Source organism: Xenopus tropicalis, chromosome 1 (assembly GCF_000004195.4).
Source record: "Xenopus tropicalis strain Nigerian chromosome 1, UCB_Xtro_10.0, whole genome shotgun sequence".
NCBI classification, from domain to species: domain Eukaryota; kingdom Metazoa; phylum Chordata; class Amphibia; order Anura; family Pipidae; genus Xenopus; species Xenopus tropicalis.
The window spans coordinates 132508382-132535125 of NC_030677.2; the positions used below are offsets into that span (position 1 = coordinate 132508382).

General features: G+C 39.1%; 1 protein-coding gene across 1 annotated transcript in view; it reads right to left on the reverse strand.

Moving 5' to 3' along the window:
- Window positions 1–19775, reverse strand: part of gnaq (guanine nucleotide binding protein (G protein), q polypeptide) — a 53486-nt gene extending 33711 nt beyond the window's left edge. The window contains 1 exon segment of the mRNA NM_001044517.1: window positions 19095–19775. Within this exon segment, the coding sequence (NP_001037982.1) occupies window positions 19095–19230 (136 nt within the window). The 5' untranslated portion in view covers window positions 19231–19775.
- Between the last annotated feature and the right edge of the window lie 6969 nt (window positions 19776–26744).

Here is a 26744-nt window from a genome sequence, read left to right on the forward strand (position 1 = left end):
GCAAGTAATGGGGCTGGAGTTGATTAGAACAGGACTGGGATTCAAAATAGCCTATGGCTTTCAAGTACACAGAGGCCTAAACAGGCTCCACCAGCCTAATAAATAATGACTGAGCAGTCCCTCTGGCATTTGCCAGAATCCAGATTGCCAGTCCAAGCCTGGGGCTGATGGTTAGTGGCTCATTGGCAGATTAACGTGCATCAGCACATAATAAAATGAGTGGGACTGCAGCTGATCCGATTGTGATCAGGACTATTTATTGCCATCTTAAAGGAGAAGGAAAGTTCCAGTGACTTTAATCAATCACTTACCTGATATCCCAGGCAGGTGCTCCTGTTAGCTAAAAACTCCCAACAGTCCATGCAACCAAGCAATCCTTTTCTTGTCTATCTTTGGTTTCTCAGGGCCGGCACATGCACAGTAAAGTGGAAAAAAAAAACCAAACAACTTTCTTGTTTAAGTTCCGTTTTTCACTCTACTGTGGGAGGGCAGATTAAAGATGATTGCTTGATTGCAGATCGCCTGGGGCAGTGCTGTCCAACTGGCGGCCCGCGGGCCGCAGACCCCCCTCTGTGTGGCCCCCCACCTGTCTGGCTGCTTTGATGACTTACCTTTGAGTAAGCTTTAAATGGTATCAGTACTGAGATTAACTGGCCCCCTGCATGGTTCTCACCTCAGATTCAGGCTGTAATCCCTCTGTATTGTTTAAATATGTAATCCCCTGTACTGTTCACACCTTTTAATACCTGCATTGTTCACCCCCTGCAGTGTTCACACCTCAGGCTCAGGCTGTAATCACTCCCATTGTTCACTTCTTCACACCTCAGACATAGGTACTGTAGGCAGAGTATGGCACATACAGCCAGCATAGGGCAGGTAGAATATGGCACACACAGGCAGCATATGTCAGAGAGGGTATGGCACACACAGGAAGGGTAGTGCAGGCAGAGTATGGCACACACAGTCAGGGTAGGGCAGGCAGAGTATGGCACACACAGGCAGGGTAGGGCAGGCAGAGTATGACACACAGAGGCAGCATAGGGAAGGCAGAGTATGGCACACACAGGCAGGGTAGGGCAGGCAGAGTATGGCACACACAGACAGCATAGGACAGGCAGAGTGCTGCCTGTGTGTGCCATACTCTGCTTGCCCTGTGCTGCTTGTGGGAGGTGAACCTGGCAGGGGTTTTTTGTGGGAGTTTATTAGCAGTTGGATGGTCCCTAAGGTGTGTAATTATGTACTGGGGGTTGCTCTGCTATCCACAGGGGAGGAGGAGGCATATGGAATTATATATGTATATCTTAATATGACAATTATTTCACATATGAATGATGGTTGATATCCCCACAGTAAGGACCAAGCATTTGGGATTTTGCTGTGCTACCACCATTGTGATAAAATAGGTGTGGTTTGAAGTGGGTGTGGTTTCAAAAAGGGGAGTGGTCAAAACTGGCTTCCATTAGCGGCCCTCCACCATGTACGCTAGAGAAATTCCGGCCCTCGGCACCGTAGAAGTTGGACAGCACTGGCCTGGGGTATCAGGAAAGTGATAGCACTCATTGGGGGAAGTGCCTAACATTTTGGTAGCCCTTAGTGATCGTACCTTTCCTTCTCCTTTAATGTGACATACTGAAAATCTGCATTGGGGTTTCATTTTTAGGGTTATTAAATTATTTAGCTTTTTGTTCGGCAGCTCCACAGTTTAAAAAGAGGCAAATTTACCCTGGGAACCAGGCAGCGGCTTGAATGAGAGGCTGGACAATAATTAAGAGAGGGCCTTAAGTGGGGGGAAAAAAAAACCCCAATACAATTGTATTCTCACAGAAAAATAGTTTTTTGGCTAATGGGGTCAGTGACCCAAAAGGCTTGAAAGAGGCGTAAAAGGAAGACAAACAATTCATTTTTGCTTTTGAAAACCAAATGAAGAGTTGCTATGAACAGGGTATTCTAAAAGGAGAACTACTTTATGTTACTGTAATTTTTAAGTGTTACTAGGATATACAGTGCTGTACATTTTACAATATATACATGTAGACACAAGGAAGACAATGTTATAAAACGGGCATTTAATCACTGTTTATTTCTATTTATTTAAAGAAGGAATTGCTGCCCCATAAAGCTAACAATCTACAAGAGGGTAGATATTCTACAGTCACAAAGAAGAGGGCAAAGTGAACAAAGATTTGGCCCATTGCTTTCCCTCAGTTAAGCATCTTCCAGAAAATTCAGCCTCTCATTTTAATAAGCGACAAACATGCATAACCACTTCAATAAAAGCAATAGTTATAAAAGAGACTTCTAAATCATCCATACAAAAGTAAATCAACCTTTAACGGTTCTTACCCAGAATCCTTACTTTAGGGTTATCCAACAGGAAGCCCAACATGCATGGATTAGACATTCACTGACTATTTTTATTGTTAACATAATTATTATATATACTGTGGGACTGCAAATAATTGACATTCAGTGAGTAGACAGAACCACCTAACTTTATGGCTTGGTATATCAATATTGTACTAAGGAGCAATGGGATGGCTGTCTCCATGGCAACACAGCACTAGAGTTTCTGAAGCAAACACACAAGTGTTACCAGTGCAGAGCAACAGTACATTAGATTTTAATTACTGTAAAACACATTTCATTTTTGCTGTTACTGTTCCTTTAAAGGTGAAGGAAAGTCTAACATGAACATTCAACTATTTTGTTTGCCATATTAGAAAGATTAATCCCTGATGACAAAGCTGCTCTAAGATTTAAAGTTTTCCTGCAATGATCTTTGGTGTACCCAAAGAATTGCATACCTGTCATACATCGGTTAACTTCCATCTCTTCATTCTGTTTAATGCCCAAGGCAATCGCATGTGCAATGCACTCCAAAGCCTATCACAAAACCCCCTTTTCACCTTCAGATTAAGAAGGGGAAGAAAAAATAAAGTTTTGCTCGTGCTCGTGGGACAGTAACACCAACAAATGAAAGTGTATAAAAGTAATTACTATATAATGTAATGCTGCTCTGCACTGGTACAGCTGGTGTGTTTTCCTTAGAAAGACTACTATAGTTTATATAAATAAAGCTTCTGTGTAGCCATGGGGGCAGCCATTTACAGGAGAAAAGGCACAGGTTACTTAACAGATAAGCTTATAGAATATAATGGGGTTTTATCTGTTATCTGCTATCTACTATGCGCCTGTGCCTTTTCTCCTTTTTCCCAACTTCAATGGCTGCCCCTGTGTTGACATAGCAGCTCATTTATATAAACTATATTAGCGTTTCTGTTGCAAACTTACCAGTTTTACCAGTGCAGGGCAACTGTACATTATATTTTAATTACTTTTAAACACTTTCCTTTTTTGGTGTTACTGTTCCTTTAAAGGAACAGTAACACCAAAAAATGAAAGAGCTTTAAAAAAATATAATGCACTGTTGCCCTGCACTGGTAAAACTGGTGTGTTTGCTACAGTAACACTACTATAATTTATATAATAAGCTGCTGTGTAGCCACAGGGGCAGTCATTCAAGCTGGAAAAAAGGAGAAAAGGCACAGGTTACATAGCAGATAACAGACAAGTTCTGTAGAATACAATAGTGTTTTATCTGTTATCTGCTATGTGCCTGTGCCTTTTCTCCTTTGAATGGCTGCCTCTATGGCTACATAGCAGCTTATTTATATAAATTATAGTAGACTTTCTGAAGTAAACACACAACTTTTACCAGTGCAGGGCAGCAGCACATTATATTTTAGTTACTTTTATACACTTTCATTTTTTGGTGTTACTGTTCCTTCAAGCACTTGAAGGAAGGTACAATGCTTGGGGTAATGATGCCAATCGTAAGCTTCACAGTGTCAGAAGCGCATTAACAGGCATTATACACAGTAAGGTTGCAAATTAACAAACAGAGGTTAGGTAGGGAGAACCTGGGCCAATATATGGCTGCTGTACTGAATAACTACTTTTCCTTCTCCTTTAATGGAACAGTAAAACCAACATTTGGAAGTATATAAAAGTAATTACAATATAAGGTACTGTTGCCCTGCACTGGTGTGTTTGACCAAAGAAAGGCTACTATAGTTTAAAAAGGCCCAGGTCACAAAGCAAATAACAGATAAAACACTATTATATTTTACAAAGCGTATCTGTTATCTGCTATGGAACCTGCGCCATTTCTCCTTTTTCCAGCTTGAATGGCTGCCCCCATGGCTACACAGCAGTTTATTTACATAAATACATAAATAGTGTTTATGTAGCAAACACAAACTTTTACCAGTGCAGCGCAATAGTACAATATATCGGAAATTACTTTGAAACTTCTCATTTTTTTGGTGTTACTGTTCCTTTTAAGCAGAAAAAAGACTTTTGTGCATATCTGTATATTTAGCTTAGTTGAAACTGAATATTATTATTTTTTTTACCCCAAACCAGCAACCACAGGTCCACTGTTCTAGCTGTCATTCAAGTTTAGATATCATATATACTAATAAGAGGACCAACATTTTTGAAAGGGTGCACTGTGAAAAGACCTAATGTGGCAGAGCCTTTAACCTCAACGGTCAGATAAAAAAAATAATTTTGTTTCAGAATAAAATAAAGACACTTCTGTGTCCAAAGTCAGACTTGTTAAAAAATGATTATTCAATAAATAGAGTAAATAAAGTATTATTCAGTTTTGACAATATATTTAGAATTTTACCTCGGAGATGGTAGAAGATTTAAATTAATACAAATAAATATACAGACAACTAAGGTTATATGTGCAAAAACCTATATGGCACCAAGAGAAAAAGAATCCCATTTAACCATGGTATATACATACCTGCATCTATAGCTGAAGGCTGTGCTTAAAGTAGCCATTGGAATGAGAACGGGGATTATGCAGTACTAGAATGCTAGACATAGGAGAACGGAGATGAATGAACAGCTCTCCTGAATTTGCAGCTTTTTTTTTTTAAATCAATTGCTCTGTCCTATCTTGAACATGGTACTTCAAATGTGACTGTAATTATGTACAACAAAAACTGAATTAACATTTTCTGGAACTCTTGAGAAAACGAAGTCTGGACCTTCCCTCACTTTTGACCATATTTATACAAAACAAAAGTCGAAAGAGCTCTTAATGGGAATTTTTGAACAAAAGCCACAAACTGCAGAGGAAGTAATAAAACCACAATCACATTTCTGGAAGGAGGGGGGGACCTTTCCTATGCTCAGAGGCGGGCAATTTTATCTAAAGGAAAGAAGCATGAAAAGTGTGTATTTTTATAACGCGTACAAACATTATAATTGGTGAAGTTAACAACATATAACGGTAAAGCCCCATGGAGCACTGGCTCAGCTGCTCTCAGCCTGGTGTTTTTTTTTCAGCCTGAGAGAAACGGATCTGTTCATGTACTGTAAAAGCAGGCTTTTTCAGGCCAACCTCCGTTCCGCTCCACTGTGTGTGCCTGCAAGTGTGTGGATGCAGTGCAGATCAATGGATAGGCATACAGAGCAGATTAGTTTGTCTCACGCTGAAAAAAATTGCAAGGCTAAAGGTGGCCATACACAGGCTGATACTAGCTGCCAATATGCCTCCCTTAGACCAATTTGGCAGCTTATTGGCCCGTGTATGGGCACAAACAGCGGGCCTGCCCAACCAACATCTGGCCTGAAATCGCCCAGATCTCGATCGGGCAGGTTTGAAAATTAGTTGGATCAGGGACCGCATCGGCTCGTTGATGTGGTCCCTGAACCGACATACGCTTGTACCCTTTGTTGCAATTCGATCATTTGGCCCCAGGCCAAATGACTGAATTAGCCCGATATCGCCCACCTGTAGGTGGATATCAGGAGAAAATTCACTCGCTTGGCGACCTCGCCAAGAGAGCGGATCTTAGCGTGTATGGCCACCTTAAGACCGAGCGAGAGTGTATATATTATACACACACACACACACACACACACTACCTTACTCAGCAACTATATGGCATACCTGTACTTTCAGTTTCATCACCCTGGTCCACACAGCACATCATTACATTCAGTAAAAGGCCCATCTCATTTCAGACCCATGATCGTATACATTTCTGACCAGTATCATCAGCCATACTGATTTTCTAATGTGGCTGATGAAATATTAAATCATTATAATAATCATTTAAAACTGAAGTGTTGTTCCCCTTTACAATCATACAACTCAGAATATACACTAATTTCTCCATAAAAATATAGATAACAATCTAACAGCATTACTTACATAATGAATCATGTTCTTAGCTATTCTGAAAATTTATGAGATACAATCCATTGTTTTTAGATGCATTATGATGTCAAGAATAAGTCGTATATTTTCATTGGAATTGCTTTCCTGTTCATTTACATGCAAATCACATGAATATTATCATGTTTCAGTTATTTTATAGTAATTAAATAGTTGGTTATATACCCAATACAGCACATAAAGCACCAGCAGGAAAAATTTGCCTGCTAGAATAAGAATATAATAATATATATAGCCCTAAAACGAGTAATCAGTAAGGATACGTTTTTTTTTTAGTTTAAAAATGGCGATGGTTGCTGGAAAAACTGGTAAGTCAAAGAATTATTTTCTTTGCACAAAAGTAGCTTTTGCCATCTCCTTTTCTTTTGTGTTGCAACAATGAAACGCTTTCTTCCGTTTCTTTTTGTCGAGACATTTTTTTCTGTACAGCTACTGTAATCTTTATATAACAGACATGTTTGCAGACACCAGTATCCTCTTAAACCAGTAGTTCCCACCTCTGGGACTGGCCCTGTAGTGGGGCCTAAACCAGGGGAAAGTATCAACATTTTCAAGACTTTTTTTTATGTGTTTACCATTTAAGTGGCAATTATGGCTCCGAAAGAGTGTTTTAGCAGCCTTACTTAATTTCAGTAATGATGGCTTGTATAGGTAATGTTCACAGATCCCACTTGATAATATCTCAGGTCCCCCCCCCCCCAAAAAAAAACCCAAAAATCTCTTGTAACCTCTAGGTCTGAACAATTTCCTTCCTAGGTGCTATTGAGCAAATCATTCATTTTGCCCATAGTAGTTCAGGCCTACCTAGACATGAAGATGCTGGACTATGGCCAATGCCCCAATTTTTAGAATCACTACATATCAGCCTGATGCTGCTGCAATTTAAGAGACTCATAGTTAAAGGAACAGTAACACCAAAAAATGAAAGAGCTTTAGGGCTCTGGTACACAGGGAGATTAGTCGCCCGCGGCAAAACTCCCTGCTCGCGGGCGACTAATCTCCCCGAGTTGCCTTCCCCCTGCCATCCCACCGGCGAACATGTAAGTCGCCGGCGGGATGGCAGACGCGGCGGGGCGATTTCGGGAAATCGCCGAAAAAGCCTTCGAAGTCTTTTTCGGCGATTTGCGCGAAATCGCGCCGCCGCGTCTGCCATCCCGCCGGTGGGATGGCAGGGGGAAGGCAACTCGGGGAGATTAGTCGCCCGCGAGCAGGGAGTTTTGCCGCGGGCGACTAATCTCCCCGTGTACCAGAGCCCTTAAAGAAATAAAAATATAATGCAATGTTGCCCTGCACTGGTAAAGCTGGTGTGTTTGCTACAGTAACACTACTATAATTTATATAATAAGCTGCTATGTAGCCACGGGGGCAGCCATTCAAGCTGGAAAAAAGGAGAAAAGGCACAGGTTATATAGCAGATAACAGATAAGTTCTGTAGAATACAATAGAGTTTTATCTGTTAACTGCTATGTGCCTGTGCCTTTTCTCCTTTGAATGGCTGCCCCCATGGCTACATAGCAGCTTATTTATATAAATTATAGTAGACTTTCTGAAGTAAACACACAACTTTTACCAGTGCAGGGCAGCAGCACATTATATTTTAGTTACTTTTATACACTTTCATTTTTTGGTGTTACTGTTCCTTTAAGAGATGTAGGTTATGGGGGTTGATAGGATTAGATTCTTCTTGCTATTTGTTAATCAGGAAGTCAAAGAAACATGACAATCTACAGTCCGCAGGTTGGTCTCCACTCTTTAGAAGATTTTCTATTTTACAGTATGCCTAATACATTTCATGTGAATTCTAAACTTTAATTAACATAAATGCCAATTCCCACTCATTAGTAGCACTAATAAGCTTCAATAAACCTTATCTAAAAAGGACTGGGATATGAAATTTAAGAGCCACGAGAGAGTCTTGGATGCCTACAAACCAACTCCTGCTGTTTCTTAGTGTTTTCTACTCTGCAATTATCTGCCAATTTTCTGCTGAAACGCTGTGTATTGGGAAATGTCTAAAATGTGCTCATTTGCGCTTTCCTTTACAAACATGACTATAGGATTGAGGGTTTATTCATAGACATTATCACAACAGTCCAATATATTTTTAAATAATTTGTTTCGTTAGTATACGCTTAAAAAATGAATTTGCTTTGTTAGTTGATGTGCTTGCTAGTTTGTTTTGGTTGCTACAGACTCTCAACATCTGAATTTTCACAAGGGTAATACTAGTTAACCTATAAAAAACAAAAACAAAAAAAAAAAAACAGGAACTTTTATTAGATAGATGGTGATAGCTGGTCACCTTTAAAAAAAATTATCATGGCACAAATAATTCCATTTACAGTTGCTTACTATTTTCTCCTTTTTACCATTTTACCTAACATATAGCTTTTAAAATGTACACAAGCTTAATTTTCCTCCCTAGCTTATAAGCTATATAAGACAGGTAGCCGACCTTCTGATCTGTAAATTTGATTTTGAATTCTAAGGAGCAGAAAAAAAAAAAATCTGGCACATTATGTATCAATTGTGACCACTGGGGAGCATGCTCAGTAGGGGCTGCTACTTAGGTCTGAGAAATGTATCAAACAACTTATTTACATACAGTAACAAATCGTAGCAGTTTTGAAAGTCACAATTTGGCTTGTTGAGGCAGGAAAATGAGAGTAGGAAAACAAAACAAACACATTTTAAAGCTTAATGAGGATGTCCACACTAATTTATGCCTAATGAAAGCAAATAAAACTTTAGGCAAGTTTCAAATATACATTAATGATGCATTTTTAATGGTATTTAAGTTATTTGTGAATGTAATTGCTACTGAAAGCTGTACCTTTCCTCTCTATTTACTTTATGATTTGCCTGCCTGCAGAAGCACAGCCCTTTTGTTGGCTCTTCTCATGCCAAGACTCCAGTTCCCACAATGCCCTGTGTGTTCCTGTTATTCTCCATCTCAGGCTTGACAATCACAGAACATGCAAGGAATTGTGGGAATTGGAGTCTTGGCTGGAGAAGAATGTTACCTACTGTTACACAGTTTCAATATGTCCATGTAGTCAAGCAAAAAAGGGGCTAGCATACTGTTTCATTAGCAATCACATATTGAAATGACAGATAAGTTTTAAATATTGTATACTGGAAAATTGCTTAGCATTTTATTATAAAATTTGAATTAGTTTTTACCGTAATTCAAAATTAATTTTGTGCTAAAACGCAAACACCAATTAAGAGTTTTCAAAACTTAATGTTTAACAAAAAAAAAAAAAAAAAAAAAACACGAATGTAAAAATTCACAGTTTAAAAGCTGGAAAGTACATAGAAATCAACTGGATCTGTCCCAGCAAAGACCAAGCAATTTTTTTCAAGTGTCTCTAATTTTCTTTATGCTGATGCCCCATGGAGAGACTTAGTTGCCCATGTTACAGAGATTTATCATGGGCGACCAATTCCTCCAAAATACCTTTCTACTGGCAAAAATACGAATTGAAGTGATGCATATGCCTTTCCACCAGCAGTTTTGCAAAGTCGTGCAGTTTCCTCCTGCAGAAGAGTTCTATTGCAGGCAAGTAAATCTTGCAAAATTTGGTAGACTAATTAAAAAACGATGAGCTGCGATTTGCTGCATTCAAGTTATTTTTAAATGTTTCTAAGTTTTTTTTTTTTTTTAAATAAATAAATACAAATTTACCAAATGCAATCTTTGTATAACAGGGGAGCGTTTTTATCAGAGTATAACCCGTGTTATGACATAAATGTAAGACTGTTTTCTCCCTCTCAGCCCCCAAGGCCGCATCAGTTTGATAAAAATGACAATACTCCCTAAAGTATTGTACGTACTAACGCAGGCTCCCATAAGGATCCCTAAATCCTTCTTCAAAAAACTTGACAAACTAATGGGCCCCTTTATATGGGGAACAGGGAGAAGGAGACTCAAACTGGATTCCCTCAAAAAAGCCGCAAATAGCGGAGGAGCATCCCTACCAGACTTTGAACTATACTATCTGGCTGCCCAACTAGCACACACTAAACCCTGGTTCACCCCAAAACCCACATGCCCATCCACTAAACTGCTAATGGCCCTGAACAGCCCAGAAAGGCCCGTCCTACAAACAATGCTAAAAACCCCTCCCAACAAACAACATAACACAACCCACCCCATAATATCCCTAACTCGTACCGTATGGTCGCGAGCCGAAGTAATATGCATACACCGCACCAAACACCCAGACACACCCATATGGAACAATAAAGCACTCAGCGAGTTCACCCATATAGAAGCAGGCCGGATATGGAACAATAAAGGTGTGCAACTACTACAACACCTGATACACGATAACTCCCTCAAACCCTTTGACAGACTCCAAAGGGAATACGAAATCCCTGACACCCAATGGCTAACATATAGACAGATACAACATGCTTTTCACTCTGACCCCCCCAAAATGGGGAAATCACCCTTTTGCAAAATACTGGAGGTACAAACAAGCCAACATTTGATATCCACCCTATATAGCACACTCAGATTCTGCAAATATGAAAAAACCAACGCTGGCCTCTTTAGGGCATGGCAAACCGACATCCCCTCGCTAACTGACGAGGAATGGTTGGATGCTCTGGAGGCACCCGGGTCTGTATCCCCTAATGCCAACCACAAAATGATTCAGAAACTTATCCTCCACAGAGCCTACTTTACCCCACTAAGACTACACAGGATGAACCCCCAAATATCCCCCAACTGCACCAGATGTGACCTAGCTCCAGGTACCTTTATCCACATGATGTGGGAATGCAACAAACTACAAGTATACTGGAGAAAGGTATTTACCACAATTGTGGAAACAGGGGTGCAACTTCAACCCTCCCCAGAACTGGCCATACTAGGAGCATGCGATGACTTCATGGCCAATAAAGGTCAGCTAACAGTTATACGACAGGGCCTCTTCCAAGCCCGCAAGTGCATAACACACCATTGGAAAGATGTACATCCTCCAACCCACCAGACCTGGTTAAACCAAATGCAGAAATACCTTGACTGCATGCAATATCTCTATACCAAAAAAGCAACCCCCGAGACATATGAGAAAACATGGGGGACCTGGCCCCCCCTCTAGATATTACCCTAAAGCCAAAAACCCACTAAGACATGGGCAACAACAAGAAAACCTACCCACCAAATGCCCAGGTCAAACCCCAGACCTCCAGAGTTACCCACGGTATGAATAGGCAACAACCCTGGTTATCTACTATATCATATACCATGCTATGCAATCTCAATGCTCTAATATTACCCTTCGTTTATTCTCTCTTCTATACTCGCTCTCCTTTGTATGCTCCTCAAATCTTGTGTAAGATCTACATTATTGGTAAACAGATATGCCTATACATGTACAATACAGAAACAAAAATTCAAATGTTTTCAACTTGGTATGTAACCAAGGATGTACATATGATATTTGTTTAATGATCAATAAAGGTTATGATGTTAAAAAAAAAAAAAAAAAAAAAGTTTACACTAATAATTTCAAAAAAATCTTGATTAAAAAAAAGTTAGCTTCTGTGGCTGTCTTTAAATAAAGGACAAGCTCTCAGCAGTCCTATGAAGCCTTTTACTTTCAAATGATGCTGGGAATAAAGGTCCCCACACTATAAGATCCGCTCGCTTGGCGATGTCGCCAAGCGAACGGATCTTCACCTGATATCCCCACCTACGGGTGGGCGATATCGGGTAGCAAGTAACTTAAAAAAAAAAATAATCCGATCGTTCGGCCAAACGATCGGATTACATTTGTGGTTATGGGGCAGTCGGTTCGGGGACCGCATCAACGAGCCGATGCGGTCCCCGATCCGACTGGAATTTCTAACCTGGCCGATCGAGATCTGGCCAATTTCAGGCCAGATATCGGTCGGCCAGGCCGCTCGTTTCTGCCCATACACGGGCCGATTAGCTGCCGAATCGGTCCAAGGGAAAGATATCGGCAGCTATAGTCGGCCCGTGTATGGGGACCTTTACAGTTCAAATGAGGACATACTGGACCACCTAATTTTTTTTTCTCATACATTAAGCAACAAAAAAGGAAACAAGATTTGTGGCTTACCTGATAACAATGACAAAAGGGCATAGATTTATATTTTATTTGTTCAACGTTTAAAAAAAAAACAAAAAAAACCCCAAACCTTTACTGAGAATTTTGATTTTCTTTTAACATCAAAATCCTAACTTTAAAGGAGAAGTTAACTCAAGCCATGGTAGAATAAATCTCGCCATCAAGTAAATGGTAGCCCAACCCAGAGCCCCAATACTGTATTCCTTGATTTGTTGCATAATGTAATCCAGGAAACTTCCTTTAGTAAAAAGTTGGATAATGCTGTGTTACATTACTTGCATAAGAGGATCACAAGAAAAATCTAAAAATTTTTTTGTATTTTGATAATTTTCTCCCTAAGGGGCAGATTTAAGAATAAAATTCAGTAACAGGATGGCACACATGCTCAATCAAACTGCAAGCTACGGCAACATAAACGAAAAAATATAATGATTCAAAAAACTAAATATCTTAAATATCTTATAATATATTAAAATTAAGACTGATTGAAAAGTTGCTAAGAGTATGACATTCTATAGCATACTAAAAAAAGTTAAAGTGGAAACACCCCTTTAATTAGCGGCTTATGCACACTTCCTGAGCAACACCACTGACAACTTGTGCCTATTGCATGGGCACAGAAAATGAGCTGGACAATGGACAATGAGGTGCATACACTTTCACAAGCAGAGAATATATGCTTGATAGGAAGTCAGCAATCATAACCAGGATGTTCTTCCTCCACCCCACCCCAAGCAATGTCACCTGTTGTAGCCTTAGTTATTTCTTGTTCCCAATGAGTGAATGCATTATTTTTTTTTTCTTATCTTACAATGCGACTATTTATAGCAGTGTGACTCCAGTCTAAAAACAACTGGGAAGGATGAAAACAACTGACAAACATACAAAAATATACAATTTCAACACCCAGCAAACTATAGTTTTCAGAAAAGGCATTGTAATAGAGTATTTGCAGTACCATGCTCAAAGGTTACATATTCTTGTAAAACACATGTGTTGTGCCTGTAAAAGGCATACCACATATCTTTTCAAAAATGAAACAAGAGCATATGTTAGAGGTGTTTTTTTCACTCAAAATTCAGAGTTAATGAAGCACTCACAAGGGATAAAAATAACTTGAGTTTGCCTCAGATCGGTTGAGGCCTATTTTAAATCCCAGAGTTACCTTAATGTGAACTGACTTTTTGTTTTGTACAAGAATATTAAATTTAAAATTCTATAGTTGTTTATAAAGTTTTGCAGTTAGTGGTCACAAGTTATTCTTGATGCACAAATTGGTTTGACAGTTAAAAACTACGTTTTAGCTATTTTGCCTGGTTTGGTTTTTTTTTTCCTAGACCAACATAATTATAGAAAATAACTACCAGGGAATATTCTTTTCTGGGCACATGTGCCTGTATCATTATAGAATTAAGCATCTCAATTCACTTCTGATAGTAGTTGAAAAAAGGATTTAATAATTTGCATTTGACTAGTAGAATCTGAGCGCAGTAAATAAAATTGTGGTCATTACATTTTCATACACACTATTAAAATGTTAAAATTAAATTCATAGGTCCATAATACCTAGTCCCAGCTGTGACAGTTGCAGACCATGCACATAACGTATAGTGCTGAAAATGCGAATGCCAATTCATTCTACTGTGTAGTATGAACAATGCACCATTTTTGCTACAAAACTATACACAGCCCCATAGAAATACTCTACTAAGTGACAATCAGCTCATTGTTAACTGTATTTCTTACTCAAGTCCTGGGCCAGATGGGCACCCCTGAAATATTTAATTAGCATAAAGTTACTAAAGCCTTTTACTAGGCCCTTCTTGGCTGCAGCCATGATTTACGGTCTCAGCTGACAATTTAATGCAGCTTTGGGGAACAAGCAAATAATTTAAATTTAATAAATGCCACCTCTGTTGTCATCATTACTCCAGAGGCATATGGTTGCCCTTGGGGAGATTTTAGGTGTTGCAGAGTGGTGAAACCAGGCAATAGTTCAGATGCAACTTATGCCACTCTTTGGAAAACTACAAAACTACAAAGTCAGTTTTGACAAGTAATTCCCAATCAGTAGTTTGTGAGCAACATGTTGCTCCCCAGCCCATTGGATGTTACTCCCAGTGGACTCAAAACAGGTTCTTATCTTTTAATTCTTGGCTTGTAGGCAAGTTTTGGTTGCATAACAACCAGGTGTACTGATAAACAGAACCGCCTGTAGGCTGCCAGTCCACTTAGGGGCTACCATTTACAGCCCCCAGAAACTTTTTTATGCTTATGTGGCTCATGGGTAAAAAAGGTTGGGGATCCCTGGCTTAGATATACAGGGCTCATGTTTACCCACAGATACCCAAACAGAGCCTTGCTTCTGTGGTTCTTATGTCTATTTCTGCTTTGCCAAATGTCTTGACTCAACTTGCTCCTCCAGACAAACCTTTTTATGATGGCACAACTTGCCCTGTGTAGATTCCTACGTACGTACCACATTGTGGTATATATAGAGAATTTTGTATTTCAATTGACCTGAGCATATATTTTTTAAAAATGCACACAGAAGTTAAAAATGTGCACACAAAATATTTTTTTTGCAAACACAGCCAAAAAGAAACTAAGGAAACTTTCCCCACTCTCAGTATGCAGTGCTATCTGCGCTTGGCAGCTAGAATACCACAGGGGGCGTCAATTATGCTGCATATGGGCATCACCAGGAATGCCCCTACCTTCCGTGTCAGTCCATGGCAAGTGGCAAGTTCAGGGTTCCCTTTATCTATAAGCACTGCACATAATTTTATTAAATCAAATTCAATGGTATTATGAAAAGGAGCTTAGAATTGATGAATGCTAGAGAAAATCCTGCAGAGAAAGAAAATATTTTTGTGAATGCATTTATTTCTCATATATTATTGCTTGGGTCGATTTTCTCAATTGAGACACCCAAGAAAGCTCTTCAAGAGCTTCACAATATTGCCATATGCTTTTTATTGATAGGATTTAGTAACACATGCTGGTGTGCCCCACTGATCTTGGCACCTCTGAAATCAAGATGTTTAGGGGACAACACACTAGCAAAAATACAATAAAAATTTGAAAAATCTGCATCAGAAAAGCTCTTCAGCACAAGATTTCTCAACATTCAATAAATTGGCACTTAAGTCTCTCAAGCAGATTAACAAAAAGTTTTAATTTTTAACAACTGCTCTGAAACAGACTACACGCTACAATTACCATCCAATGGTCGTGTGAAAGATCATTTGTCCACTCTACTAACGTTAAAATAGTCACATATGCAGGTAAAAACAAAGGAATTCATTACCCCTATCTGACAAATCCGCATTATCGTTCGGGCACCTTCAAAGACACCAAACAATATTTTCAGTCCTGCCCGATTGCGAGGTGACAGTTATCAAAGGATTTTACCGAAATTAGTTGCCTCATCTCCCACCATAAATTCACAGATTATCGCACAAAATGAAGTTTTGTACAATAATATTGGTGCATGTATGGCCACCTTAAATACAAAGACAGAGGGGGCGACAATTTTTAAAAATCCAGTTGCAGCAACTTGCAGCCACCAGAGACAGTGTCAGAGAGTATGCTCCAATACAGTCAGGGAGTATGCTCAGCAGGGGCTGAACCTGCTGCTGAAAGATGCCAGCAACTGGTTGGGGACCACTGCTCTATATCATACACATCCTGCCAAAGTGGAGCTTCCAATCTAAGTTTCCTATTGATTTACACACAATATGGTAAATTTTCTTAACAACCACCCAGTGTAACTCACATTCTAACATAAACATTATGGTCACAAGCCAAATAAGCTGCCTGCACAAAGACAGTGCCCTGTTTGACACCACTGGGCCCCAGCACTGCAAGGCAGCAGTATTAACCACTGCACCAAAATGTAACTCCATAGAAAAATGTATTTAATCAACAGCCAGCTTGCTGGTATCTCCTTAAGTTGAATAAATACATAAGTAAAAAATGGAGTGAATAAGCTTAAGTACAATTCCTAACATTACATTTATTAAAGTTAAAAATGACAAACAGGGCAATTTCAAGAACTTTTGGTGCCTATACGTATTAATGCTAGAAGGCCACAATAAAAAGCCTGAAAATCCAATTATAGTCTATGGGGTGGGGGTGAACTGCCTGAAAATACTCATGCAAGTGATTGTAAGATAAGTAACGCTTGTAAGAATGAACTACCATATTTCCAACATACAATTGGATGAGGAGTGCTTGTAAGAACACTTTCAGTCTACTGCCATGGCAGGCATGAAGAGAATATGACCAAGCTAAGCTCCTCCGGATAGCATTTCATTGTCTCGGGAAAGCTTTGTTTTTAAATGTTTAAAAGCTTTAGCTTGGTAAAACCAAATGAACCTTCTTTTATGCCAGTTGCCGACCACGGATACAGTTTCGTCAAAAACCGTCTATCTTATTTTGTCAGAGAAAGCAGTATAAGAGCTATGTATACAGTAAAACATATGACCGGCAAACAGTAGCAGATAAATAAGGCTATTCTTACAAAACTATAAAAATTTACCCAAAAAGGCCTTTGACAGAGCTAGTCTTGTCGGTATTTATTACAGCAATTTTATCAAGCAAACAAAATTACATCATATCAAGGCCAAACTGTACTTAGAAGATATCTAAGAAAAAGGATATCCTGATTCGGGTACATTTTGAATACAATTTAGCTTAAGTTCTGCCCAAGAGGCGGCAGTATGAACTTTGAACTGGACAAGTTAAAGAGCAAATTCCTCTTCTTTACCCTTTGCTAGTATGAGAAAACACCATTTAATAGCAAAGGGTTACACACCAATGAACTTTAAGGTTTCATAAGCAAATATAATTCTTTGGTAATTTAGCAAGACTTAAAATTGACTACAACCTTATGGCACCAGAACACAAAAGTCATACTTATATAATAAGCATTACCTAATATATAAAATAAACATTCCAATATGAAATTGATTTGTCACAATCAACAAAATATAAAACATCATGGTGAATCTTTAGAACAATGTCATGACCAGCATGGTATCAGATATTTTGTTATTAGATAGATCTATGTTTCTCAACAAGAATAACAATAACAAGTAACAAGAATAGAAATCAAACCACTCAAAATCTATGTTTTGTTGTATACTAGTAATCAGGGTCCGTCAGCTTCCGCCACTGCCAATTTGCAGTGGATTCTTTGCTTAATTTTTTTCCAGAAAGACAGAATACAGTAAGTAATTGTAATTTTTTGTAAACACAAATAGATGGCAATAAAAGTTTATAAGCAATTGCCAGGGTTACTTTTATAACACTGTGCATATTGCCAGTCAGTCAATAAAGCTCATACAGCTCAGTGCTGCCCAGTTGGAGGCCTAGCTGCTCTCTCAGCCTGTCCAAAAGCACAAGATCATGTTTCCATGATTTTTATTTGTAATCCAGCTCACCACACAGAACATTTTTAGACAGTACATGTGTTGCACTGCAAGTCTAAACAATGCAAATCTGGTCAGTGATTAGAAAACAAGAAATAGGTATAAAAAGTGAAAGTATGGCTCTATGCTGGCCAGGAAAGCCACACCCACAAAAGTGCATGTCAATATATATTTATGGCACTTGCCAACTCCTCATTACCTTTCTTACATAGGGCGAACTGGGCTGTCAAGTAGAGTAAGGAATACTGGGTGGCAGGTTGTCTTCTCTTTTGAACCCCCATCTCTTATTACACTATACATTCTAAAGAAATGCAAGACACCTCACAATAATAGCATGTTTTACAATGGTATAGAACTGATTTGCCTTTATTATATCTATAAGATTATCCCTCTCTTTACAAACTATTACATTTCGAAATTTCAGCGAGTGAATGAAAAATATATAATTTAGCCTTTGTGCAAAGATGATTTTCACCATAAATTGCACTTCCAGAAAGATTTGCAGCATATATGCTGTAGTTTTGCTCTGAAGCACTTTGATACAACACACAAAAGAAAACAAAACACCACAATATTGTGCTTTCCTCACAACACAGTAAGCTATATCATCTCTATAGGCAAAAAAGCAGAACTGTATGATTAATAATTTCATTAATATGATATTATATGAAATACATACATGTATATTTCACTCATTTACCACCAGAAAATGCATACAAGAGCATCAGTTCTATACGTCCGTATATAATATTCCCATGTCCTAATGCCACCCTCCCCGAAACAAAAAATCTGCTAAGGCCCTTGTGCTGGTGTTTTCAAGTGAGGGGAATGTGTGGCCTACACACACACACATATATATATATATATATATATTATATATATCTCAAAATGACATCCCTTCAGGTACTGTCATACTGAAAGCATAAGCATCCCTGAGCAACAAATGAGTCAGACTCCCCTAAAAATCAAAAGGCACATATAAAAATATAATACTGCAGGGATCCATATTAACCAATGCAATTCTGCAGTGTCCATATTTCATAAACCAACTGCACTGGTGTGTGTGTGTGTGTGTGTGTTTGTCTATATCTATGTATGTATGTACATATATAAAAGGCATATACATGGGTACATGACACACCTTGGCGCTGTTTTGCACCCTGTGTGCTGCTCCCACCAGGCTCCGGGGGATGAATGAACAGCAGACATGTAACTGGGAGGGATGGTGCTGGGCACACACACATGTGTATGACAAGGCCACACAGCCACTTGCCCCTTCCATGTGTCTGTACTCACCGAGCAGGAGGAGTTTGAGCTCCCGGCGGGCGTCCCTCTTATCCCGGCGGAGCTGCCTCTCGATTTCATCGTTAATCCTTCGAGCTTCCTTGGCCTCCTCGCTGAGGCAGCACGCCATGATGGACTCCAGAGTCATGCCTCCTGACTGGTGGGGAGTGAGAGACCTCCACCCTGCTGCAAAAGGGACCAACGCACTGGAAATGTAGATATAGCAAAGCCCAAAGCAGCCGTGCGCGTACTGCAGGGAAAGGAAAAAGGGGGGAGGGGGGATACAATGAATGGGGTATTAAATCCACAGGGCAGGAAGGCAGGCACTGAAGTGCCCCCCGCCAGGCAACTGATGTGATGGCACCCTGGAGTGGGTGGAGGGTGCTGTTGCCCGTGCACAAGGAACACCAAAACGCCCGATCCGCTGTCACTCGCCAACTCCGCCTCCTCTCAAAGCCATGCACTGCACAACATGGTCACATCTACGGGGGAGCAGCCCCAGCACCGTGACCGTGAGAGCGAAACGTTCCACTAAATGGAGTTTATGGAATGCTGGAGCGATACGTGCAGCCCGATCCGACTGAGCCTTCCCAGCGGGGTCCTCTTTACAATAGAGCCAGTGAAACCCCGGAGCCTACTGTAATGCTAAATAGATAAAGCGGCTATTTCCCTTCCCCCAGTCACACATCTTTTCTCCCCTGTTAAATTTTAGCAGAGCTCCTCCAAATTGCAAATCCTTTAAAGGCTCCCCCTCTTTTCCTTGCCCTTAATAATCAGGTCTCGCCCTTGTGCGTGAACTCTCCTTAGTGCTGTGTCGGGGGGTTGTCACAGGATCTGGGTGCTCGCACTCATTTCCTCAAGCCAGCCTTTTTCAATGGCTCTGCTCCCCGGGCGTGGTAAGGCAGAATATGGCGGACCTTCTCCAAGCAGGCAGCAGGGATACAGACAGTTCTATATATACAGGAGTGTGCGAATCCCAGGAATAATGATCGAGCTTTCACTCAGCAGCCGGAGATCTCTTTATGGCAAACAAATCACTGCACCCGGGGCTAGTCACCGGCCAGTGCCAGGGTCCCTCTCATTGCCATGTGCGCACTAGTAGCCCCAAAATTCACAGGGGTTTTTTTCTTAGTCCATGCATGTAATTTTATTACAACCAATTCACTATTGGATCATATGACGTTGTGAAACTGGGGAGGAGATAGCTGCAACTCCATAGAGAGAGAAAGAAAGGGAGAGAGAGAAAATACACACAAATATAGTTGCAGTGCATAATATATCAGGGCGCTACAACCTGCAGCCTCGAACTACAACTCCCAGAAGGCTTGCAGGGGTGGTGGAAGCAGCAGAAGATCAACAAAAACTTGGTGGGCTGGGAGGTTTTATCTTTGCAATTTAATCTGGCGTTGATATGTGGACTTTACAGTTAAGAAAATAAGACTAGTAGAGGAACTGGTTTAAACTATTCAGCTGGAAGTATTCCTAGGCACAGATACACTCATTGCTACTGTATAGAGTTGTAGCTGTCTGCCTCAAGGAACATACTTCAAGTGATTTAAAAAGTTTATCTTGAAATCTACATAGCATTCAGCATACAAAAATAACATATCTTAAGGGCATGTATGGCAGTAAAAGAAGAAAACCAGTCAGACACAACAGGAATCCCTAATCATTATCATATTTTCAATGGAAACTTTAACAAAAAAAAAGGAAGAATTCTTTTCATAGACTGGATAGCACCAACATATTTAATAGCAATGGTTGTGTAAAACGGGAAGTGGGTAGTGCAAAGGTAATAAATTGCTGTTGCTTTTAAATAAGAAACCGCACATACATATTTGGTAAATTATACTCTTATGAATGGTGATAAGTGATGCCATCAGTTATAATTGGTGCATAGTGACAGTAATTTGTGTCACATGACTTATTCAAACTTGAACTTGTGTATTTTAAGAAATAATGTAACCCCCCCCCCTCCTGTTGTAAAATATGAGAATATTAGAACTCACCATGGAGTTCCATGACCTGTATAAAAGCACTTGGCCCTTGGCCTTGCTGATTTAAAAGAAAACCATAGACCCACTCGCCAAACTATTTTTATTCTTTTCCTCACTCAACCCCTTTATTCTCTTAGTCCCTTGTCTTTCCATACTATCTATTCTACCTATTTAGGCTTTTCATTGCCATACAGAAATAGGGCCTTATCATGACATAAGCAAAATGGCTAGAAGCAGAAGGGCCAACTGACACCTGGGCCCACTTGGAATTTTACTGGTATCCTGGTGGGCCAGTCCAACACGACTTCTAATATCCTTATAATACAGGAGAGCCATGAATATGCTTTATGCTTGGTGATTTCATCAGTTATAATCTGTGCTTAGTGACGTTATTTCAGTCACATGACTCACTAAAACTTTTATATTATGTTAAATAATGTACCCTCTTTTGTAAAATATGAGGATATTAGAAGTCACCTTGGAGTTAATGACTTGTATAAAAGCACTCAGCCTTTGGCTTTGTGCCTTAATATGGTCATGGAACTCTTCTGTGACTTATAATATCCTTAAATTTTACAATAGGGTGTTCATTATTCACTATATAATTTACAATAGGGGGTGCATTATTACCAATATATCTAGTGATATTACTTGGTACTTTTTGATATCCATGACATACATATGTTCCTGCTGATAGAGAATCCTCTGCAATATTGACAAATGGTGGTTAATATCAAAATTAAAAAAAACTGTGAAATAAACAAAAGACAATTATAAAGCCAAAACATATAGAAAGAAAAGTGAATTATGTACCCCCTATTGTAAAATATAATAATAATTCACAAAGGAGTTTTATTAACATATCAAGGCAGAAGGCTGAGTGCTATTATACAGGTCATGGAACACCGAGATGACTTCTGATATCCTCATATTTTAAAACAGGGGGGGTATTACTTATAATCAGGGCCGCCATCAGAGCGGAAAAGGGGTACAGTTGTTCCGTGCCTCATGAAATCTTCTGTAAGGAGTCCTAGAAGACTACATAACTTGCCTAGAAACGTAAGTAACATGCGTATTAAGCAAAAGACAATGTAAAGAGGCTTTGCAGGGACAAACGCCACTGACCACCAATAAATTAACAAATTCCAATGCCCTCAATGAACTGACTGACTTATTAGCCTGTTATTTTTTTTTTTTTTTTTAATTGAAATTTGTAGCATAACAATCCAGAACAGCGCACAACTATTTATACGAACTGCTTATAACGAGTAACATCAGCTGTTAATATTGGGTTCCATATACTAAATTTTATCAGTGTCTTCTAAATAAACTTTCCAGCAGGGGAATGACTGGTTATTGGGCACCACAGCAACATCATTGGGCCCCTACACTTACACAGTTTATATAACTTGTGCAAAAACGTACTTTACTTTCAAAGAAACATACATATGAACTCCACTGACCCCCCAATCCAAATACTGATTTTTTTAGCACATTAATTATTTTTACTGTTTTTATGAATTACTACTGACTAGCTATTGGGCTCCACAGCAAGATCATTGGAACCTTAAACTTACGCAGTTTACATAAGTTATACAAAAACTTATGTTACTTTTAAAGAAACTTACAGATAAGGGCAGATTTACTAAAACTCACAAATTCTCATTTTTTTTATTTTCAAATTAGACTTAATTCGTTTCCCCAAATATCTATTTACTAAAAACAGTCACTACGAGAAAAGTTGAAAAAACTCAACTTTTTTTAATTGTTGTCGCAAAAATCTCAACTTTATTGAATTGTTGCTGTGACAATTTGAAAAAGTTGTGATTTTCGGACAGAACCCAATGAAATCTCTTAAATTTCAAGACAAAAGAAAGAACTTCAAGGAAAGGAAGGGACCTTTGCCATTGACTTCTACATGACTCTGTAAGTTTAATCTGGCGAATTGTCGAATTCGGATGTATAGCCGTTTAGACACATAGTAAATATCGGAAAAGTCGCTGCGCTTTATCTCAGCAACTTTTCCAAAAAAAATATCTGAATCTAGTTTAAAATTAAAAAATGATGGTTAGTAAATGAGCACCATAAACTCCACTGACCCCTCCAGTACAAATACTGAACAATAATGAATTTTTACTATTTTTATAAACTACTGCTGACTAGTTATTGGACCCCACAGCAATATCATTGGGCCCCTAAACTGCAGAGCAGGGGCAGGTAGGTGGGTAGGTAAATGGAACTGACTTATTAGCAGATTAATCATACTCTTTAAACTAACTGCTTATTATGGAGTAACAACAGCTGTTTATACACACAAGGGGCATGGCCAAAATTTTGGTACTGAGTGCTTGTGCTCATGGGGGGCCCCATATAAATAACTTGTATAGGACTGCAAAGTTTCTCATGGTAGCCCTGATTATAGGTTTCAGTGAGTCATGTGACAGAAATTACTAAGCACAAATTATAACTGATTTCTATTATTAAGCACCATTTCTAAGGCATATCATTAAAAGAATGTACATGGCCCTTATTATAAAAGAATAACATACAGCACCCAGTTGTAAAATATAAAGTAAGTTTACAATCTAGATGAGAGGGTAACTTACAGACACAACTGTAAAAATATTAGGACATTGTAAGACATCTATATATATTTATTCCTTATTCATATTTACAGTTTGTCCATGAAATTCACTTATTTTGAAAAATGTTTTAAAAAATAAGAATTACATATACAAATTTAACAAGTACCTTCCTGCAACATAACTATGTCAGAAAAACATTTTTGCTAGGCAACATTGTGTAATAATAAGGGTTTGAACTCCTGGGTGTTTTCTGTTTTGCTTTGTGTGTGCATACTGGCATATTTGCTTTCCTAAGCTAGGAGGATGTCAAGGTACAGGGGTATACTTTGCACAGGAGAGCTAATGTAAAAACAGCATGTCCCTGGTAACAGCACAAGATGCAGATAACGAGTGCATTGCCTAGTACATGATGAAAACTATATAGTAGTCTAATAATTGTAAAGTCTAGCCAATAAATAGGAAATGTGTGAAATTGGGTGGACAAATATGCACACAGGCATAATTATAGTGATAGTTATTGTGAGGAACACAATAGGAAGTAAAGAAGCATAGTTACATAATTACATAGGGTTGAAAAAAGACCATAGTCCATCAAGTTCAACCCTTCCAAGTAAACCCAGCACACACAACCTATACTTACCAATCTATACTATCACATACATAAACTATATATACAACCACTAATACTAACTGTAGATATTAGTATCACAATAGCCTTTGATACTATGCTTGTCCAAGAACTCATTCAGGCCCCTCTTAAAGGCATTAACAGAATCTGCCATTACCACATCACTAGAAAGGGCATTCCACAACCTCACTGCCCTTACCATGTAAAACCACCTACACTGCTACATCACATCTGCAATGTAATATCACCCTTATTAATAAACTCTCCAACCAACTGGTCAGTTGAAGGCTACAGAGGGCACACCCCTCAAAAGATTGCATCCTGCAAGTTGGATATTGTTGTTGTTCATGTCTCAAAATAACTAAATTTTGCATGATTTACATTAATTGTTGAAAGTAGATGAAAACAAGAAACCATCAGACTTTATCTGATAAAAGGATTTACATTACAGCATAGAGGATAAGATATTGTGGCATCCCACAAAATCTTGTGCTTTTGCATGCTGGTGCATGATGAGATTTTGTGCGATGTACAAATATATCAGACTAAAACCTCTTGTGCCTATTACACATCCATAACCCCCTCCTGGTTATCAGGGTAAGCCAGCCCTTAAACACATATAATGTACCATCCAGCACAAAACCCACAAAGTGCGAGTTTGGATGTGCAGTAGGCCAGAATTTACATCATGACATCATACTATCCCTTTGATCCGTTCAGGTTAGGGCTACAAATACGAAAGACGATGGAAGGCCTATTGGATCTGGGTGGTAAAGGGAGGAGCTAAGGTCAGGTGTAGGTCAAATGGCTGTTGCAATATTCTAAATATTAGCATTACTGTAGATTACATGAAAGCAGGGTAGACAGGTAAATATTTCACACTTGCTTTTGTCTCTGCCCCTTTCTACCACGCTTACTTTGTTCTTAACCAGAGGTCTAAATGATTTTTGTGCTCAGACCCTGCCTCCCCTCCTATTGTGGGCAAAACTTTCTATGACAACATTATAACTTGTGAGGCTATGTCCATAGCAGTCTCCCTTCTATAGTTTCAGGTATATCAAAAACACCCAAGTATTTGTAAATCCCTTTTTACGGTTTTGCTTTACCCTAAGTGCTGGTGGTTTAGTAACTGATTCTAAATGTAAACAACTTAAATAAATGATAATTGAAGGAAATTGTCTTCATGGTGTATATAGCTGAAAGGTCAGTCACCAATTCTAGTAAAGGATAAATCACTTTATGACTACATAACCTGAAACTTATATGTAAAATGGTAATGAAATAAAGAAATAAAGCAAAACCTCAACAACAAAAGGTGCTATTTTAAGCCTTTACTAGGCCAATACTGCATGACTGCATGTTTCAGGTATAAACTCTTTTTTAGGTGATACACAGTGCATAGCAAACCAAATATATAAACTCATTAACCACACCCACTAATTAGTAAACTTGCCCCTTTATTATAGCATTTATATTCAATGACACATGAATTTCTGAAGTATACACTTGTAATCCATAGTCCAATTTTCATAAAACTCTGTGAACTGTTAACTGGAGAAGAGTTGGCAGGAAGTTATATTCCCCTAGGTTCATCTATAACTCTCCCATGTACAACGGTCCTGAGTGGATCATTTCTCTAGGAAGTCTCACCTGGGGAATAATTACAGTTGAACCCCAATTATATGTACCCAGATTTGACCCTGAATTGATGCTGTTTTTCGCTGTCCCATACAGGCAAACAGCATTTTTCCCGCATTTTGCTGTTTCCCAGAATTTATGCCGATTTGGTGCCATTCCCTGGAAAATTTAAAATTCTACTGTAGCAGGGTTAGATCTGCTAGCATCCCATATATAGCAGGGCCAGTGTAAGCTAGAAGCTGAGAGTGCTAAGATCTGCATGAAATAAAGACAGCAAATTGCTGTGGGTTTCCAAAAAAAAGGACTCTGAGAAGGTACAGTTTCTGTAAAGATTTACTTTTGTTTTCAGCCAGTAGGGGACCGGTATTAGAGAGGGAAAATACAATGTGTAGTAGAGCAAAAGTGTTGCAAGGGTTTTGTTATAATTTGTTTTTGCACCTGTTCGGTCAGAGTCTGGACCCGTATATAATAAATTTTTTATGATAAAGATCTGTTTGTTCATCTGATCCTGCTCATATATGGTAGTGGTATACAATGGGCAGCAAAATACTGCAAACCACCTGGAAGCTTTGGGAGCCAAGCAGCAAACTAATTCACCTGCTGCTTGCACAAATCAATACAGTGATATCAGTAACAGTGCCTTAGAACAACTGGCTGACCAGTACTTACAATATAAGATCCAAGTGCAGTGCAGCCCTGGTCCTAGGGTTGCCACCTGTCCAGTTTTTACCCAGACAGCCTGGTTTTTAGAAGGTTTATCCAGGTAAAACCAGGCAGGACCCTCTGAGACTGACGTAGCCCCCAGCCCCATGAC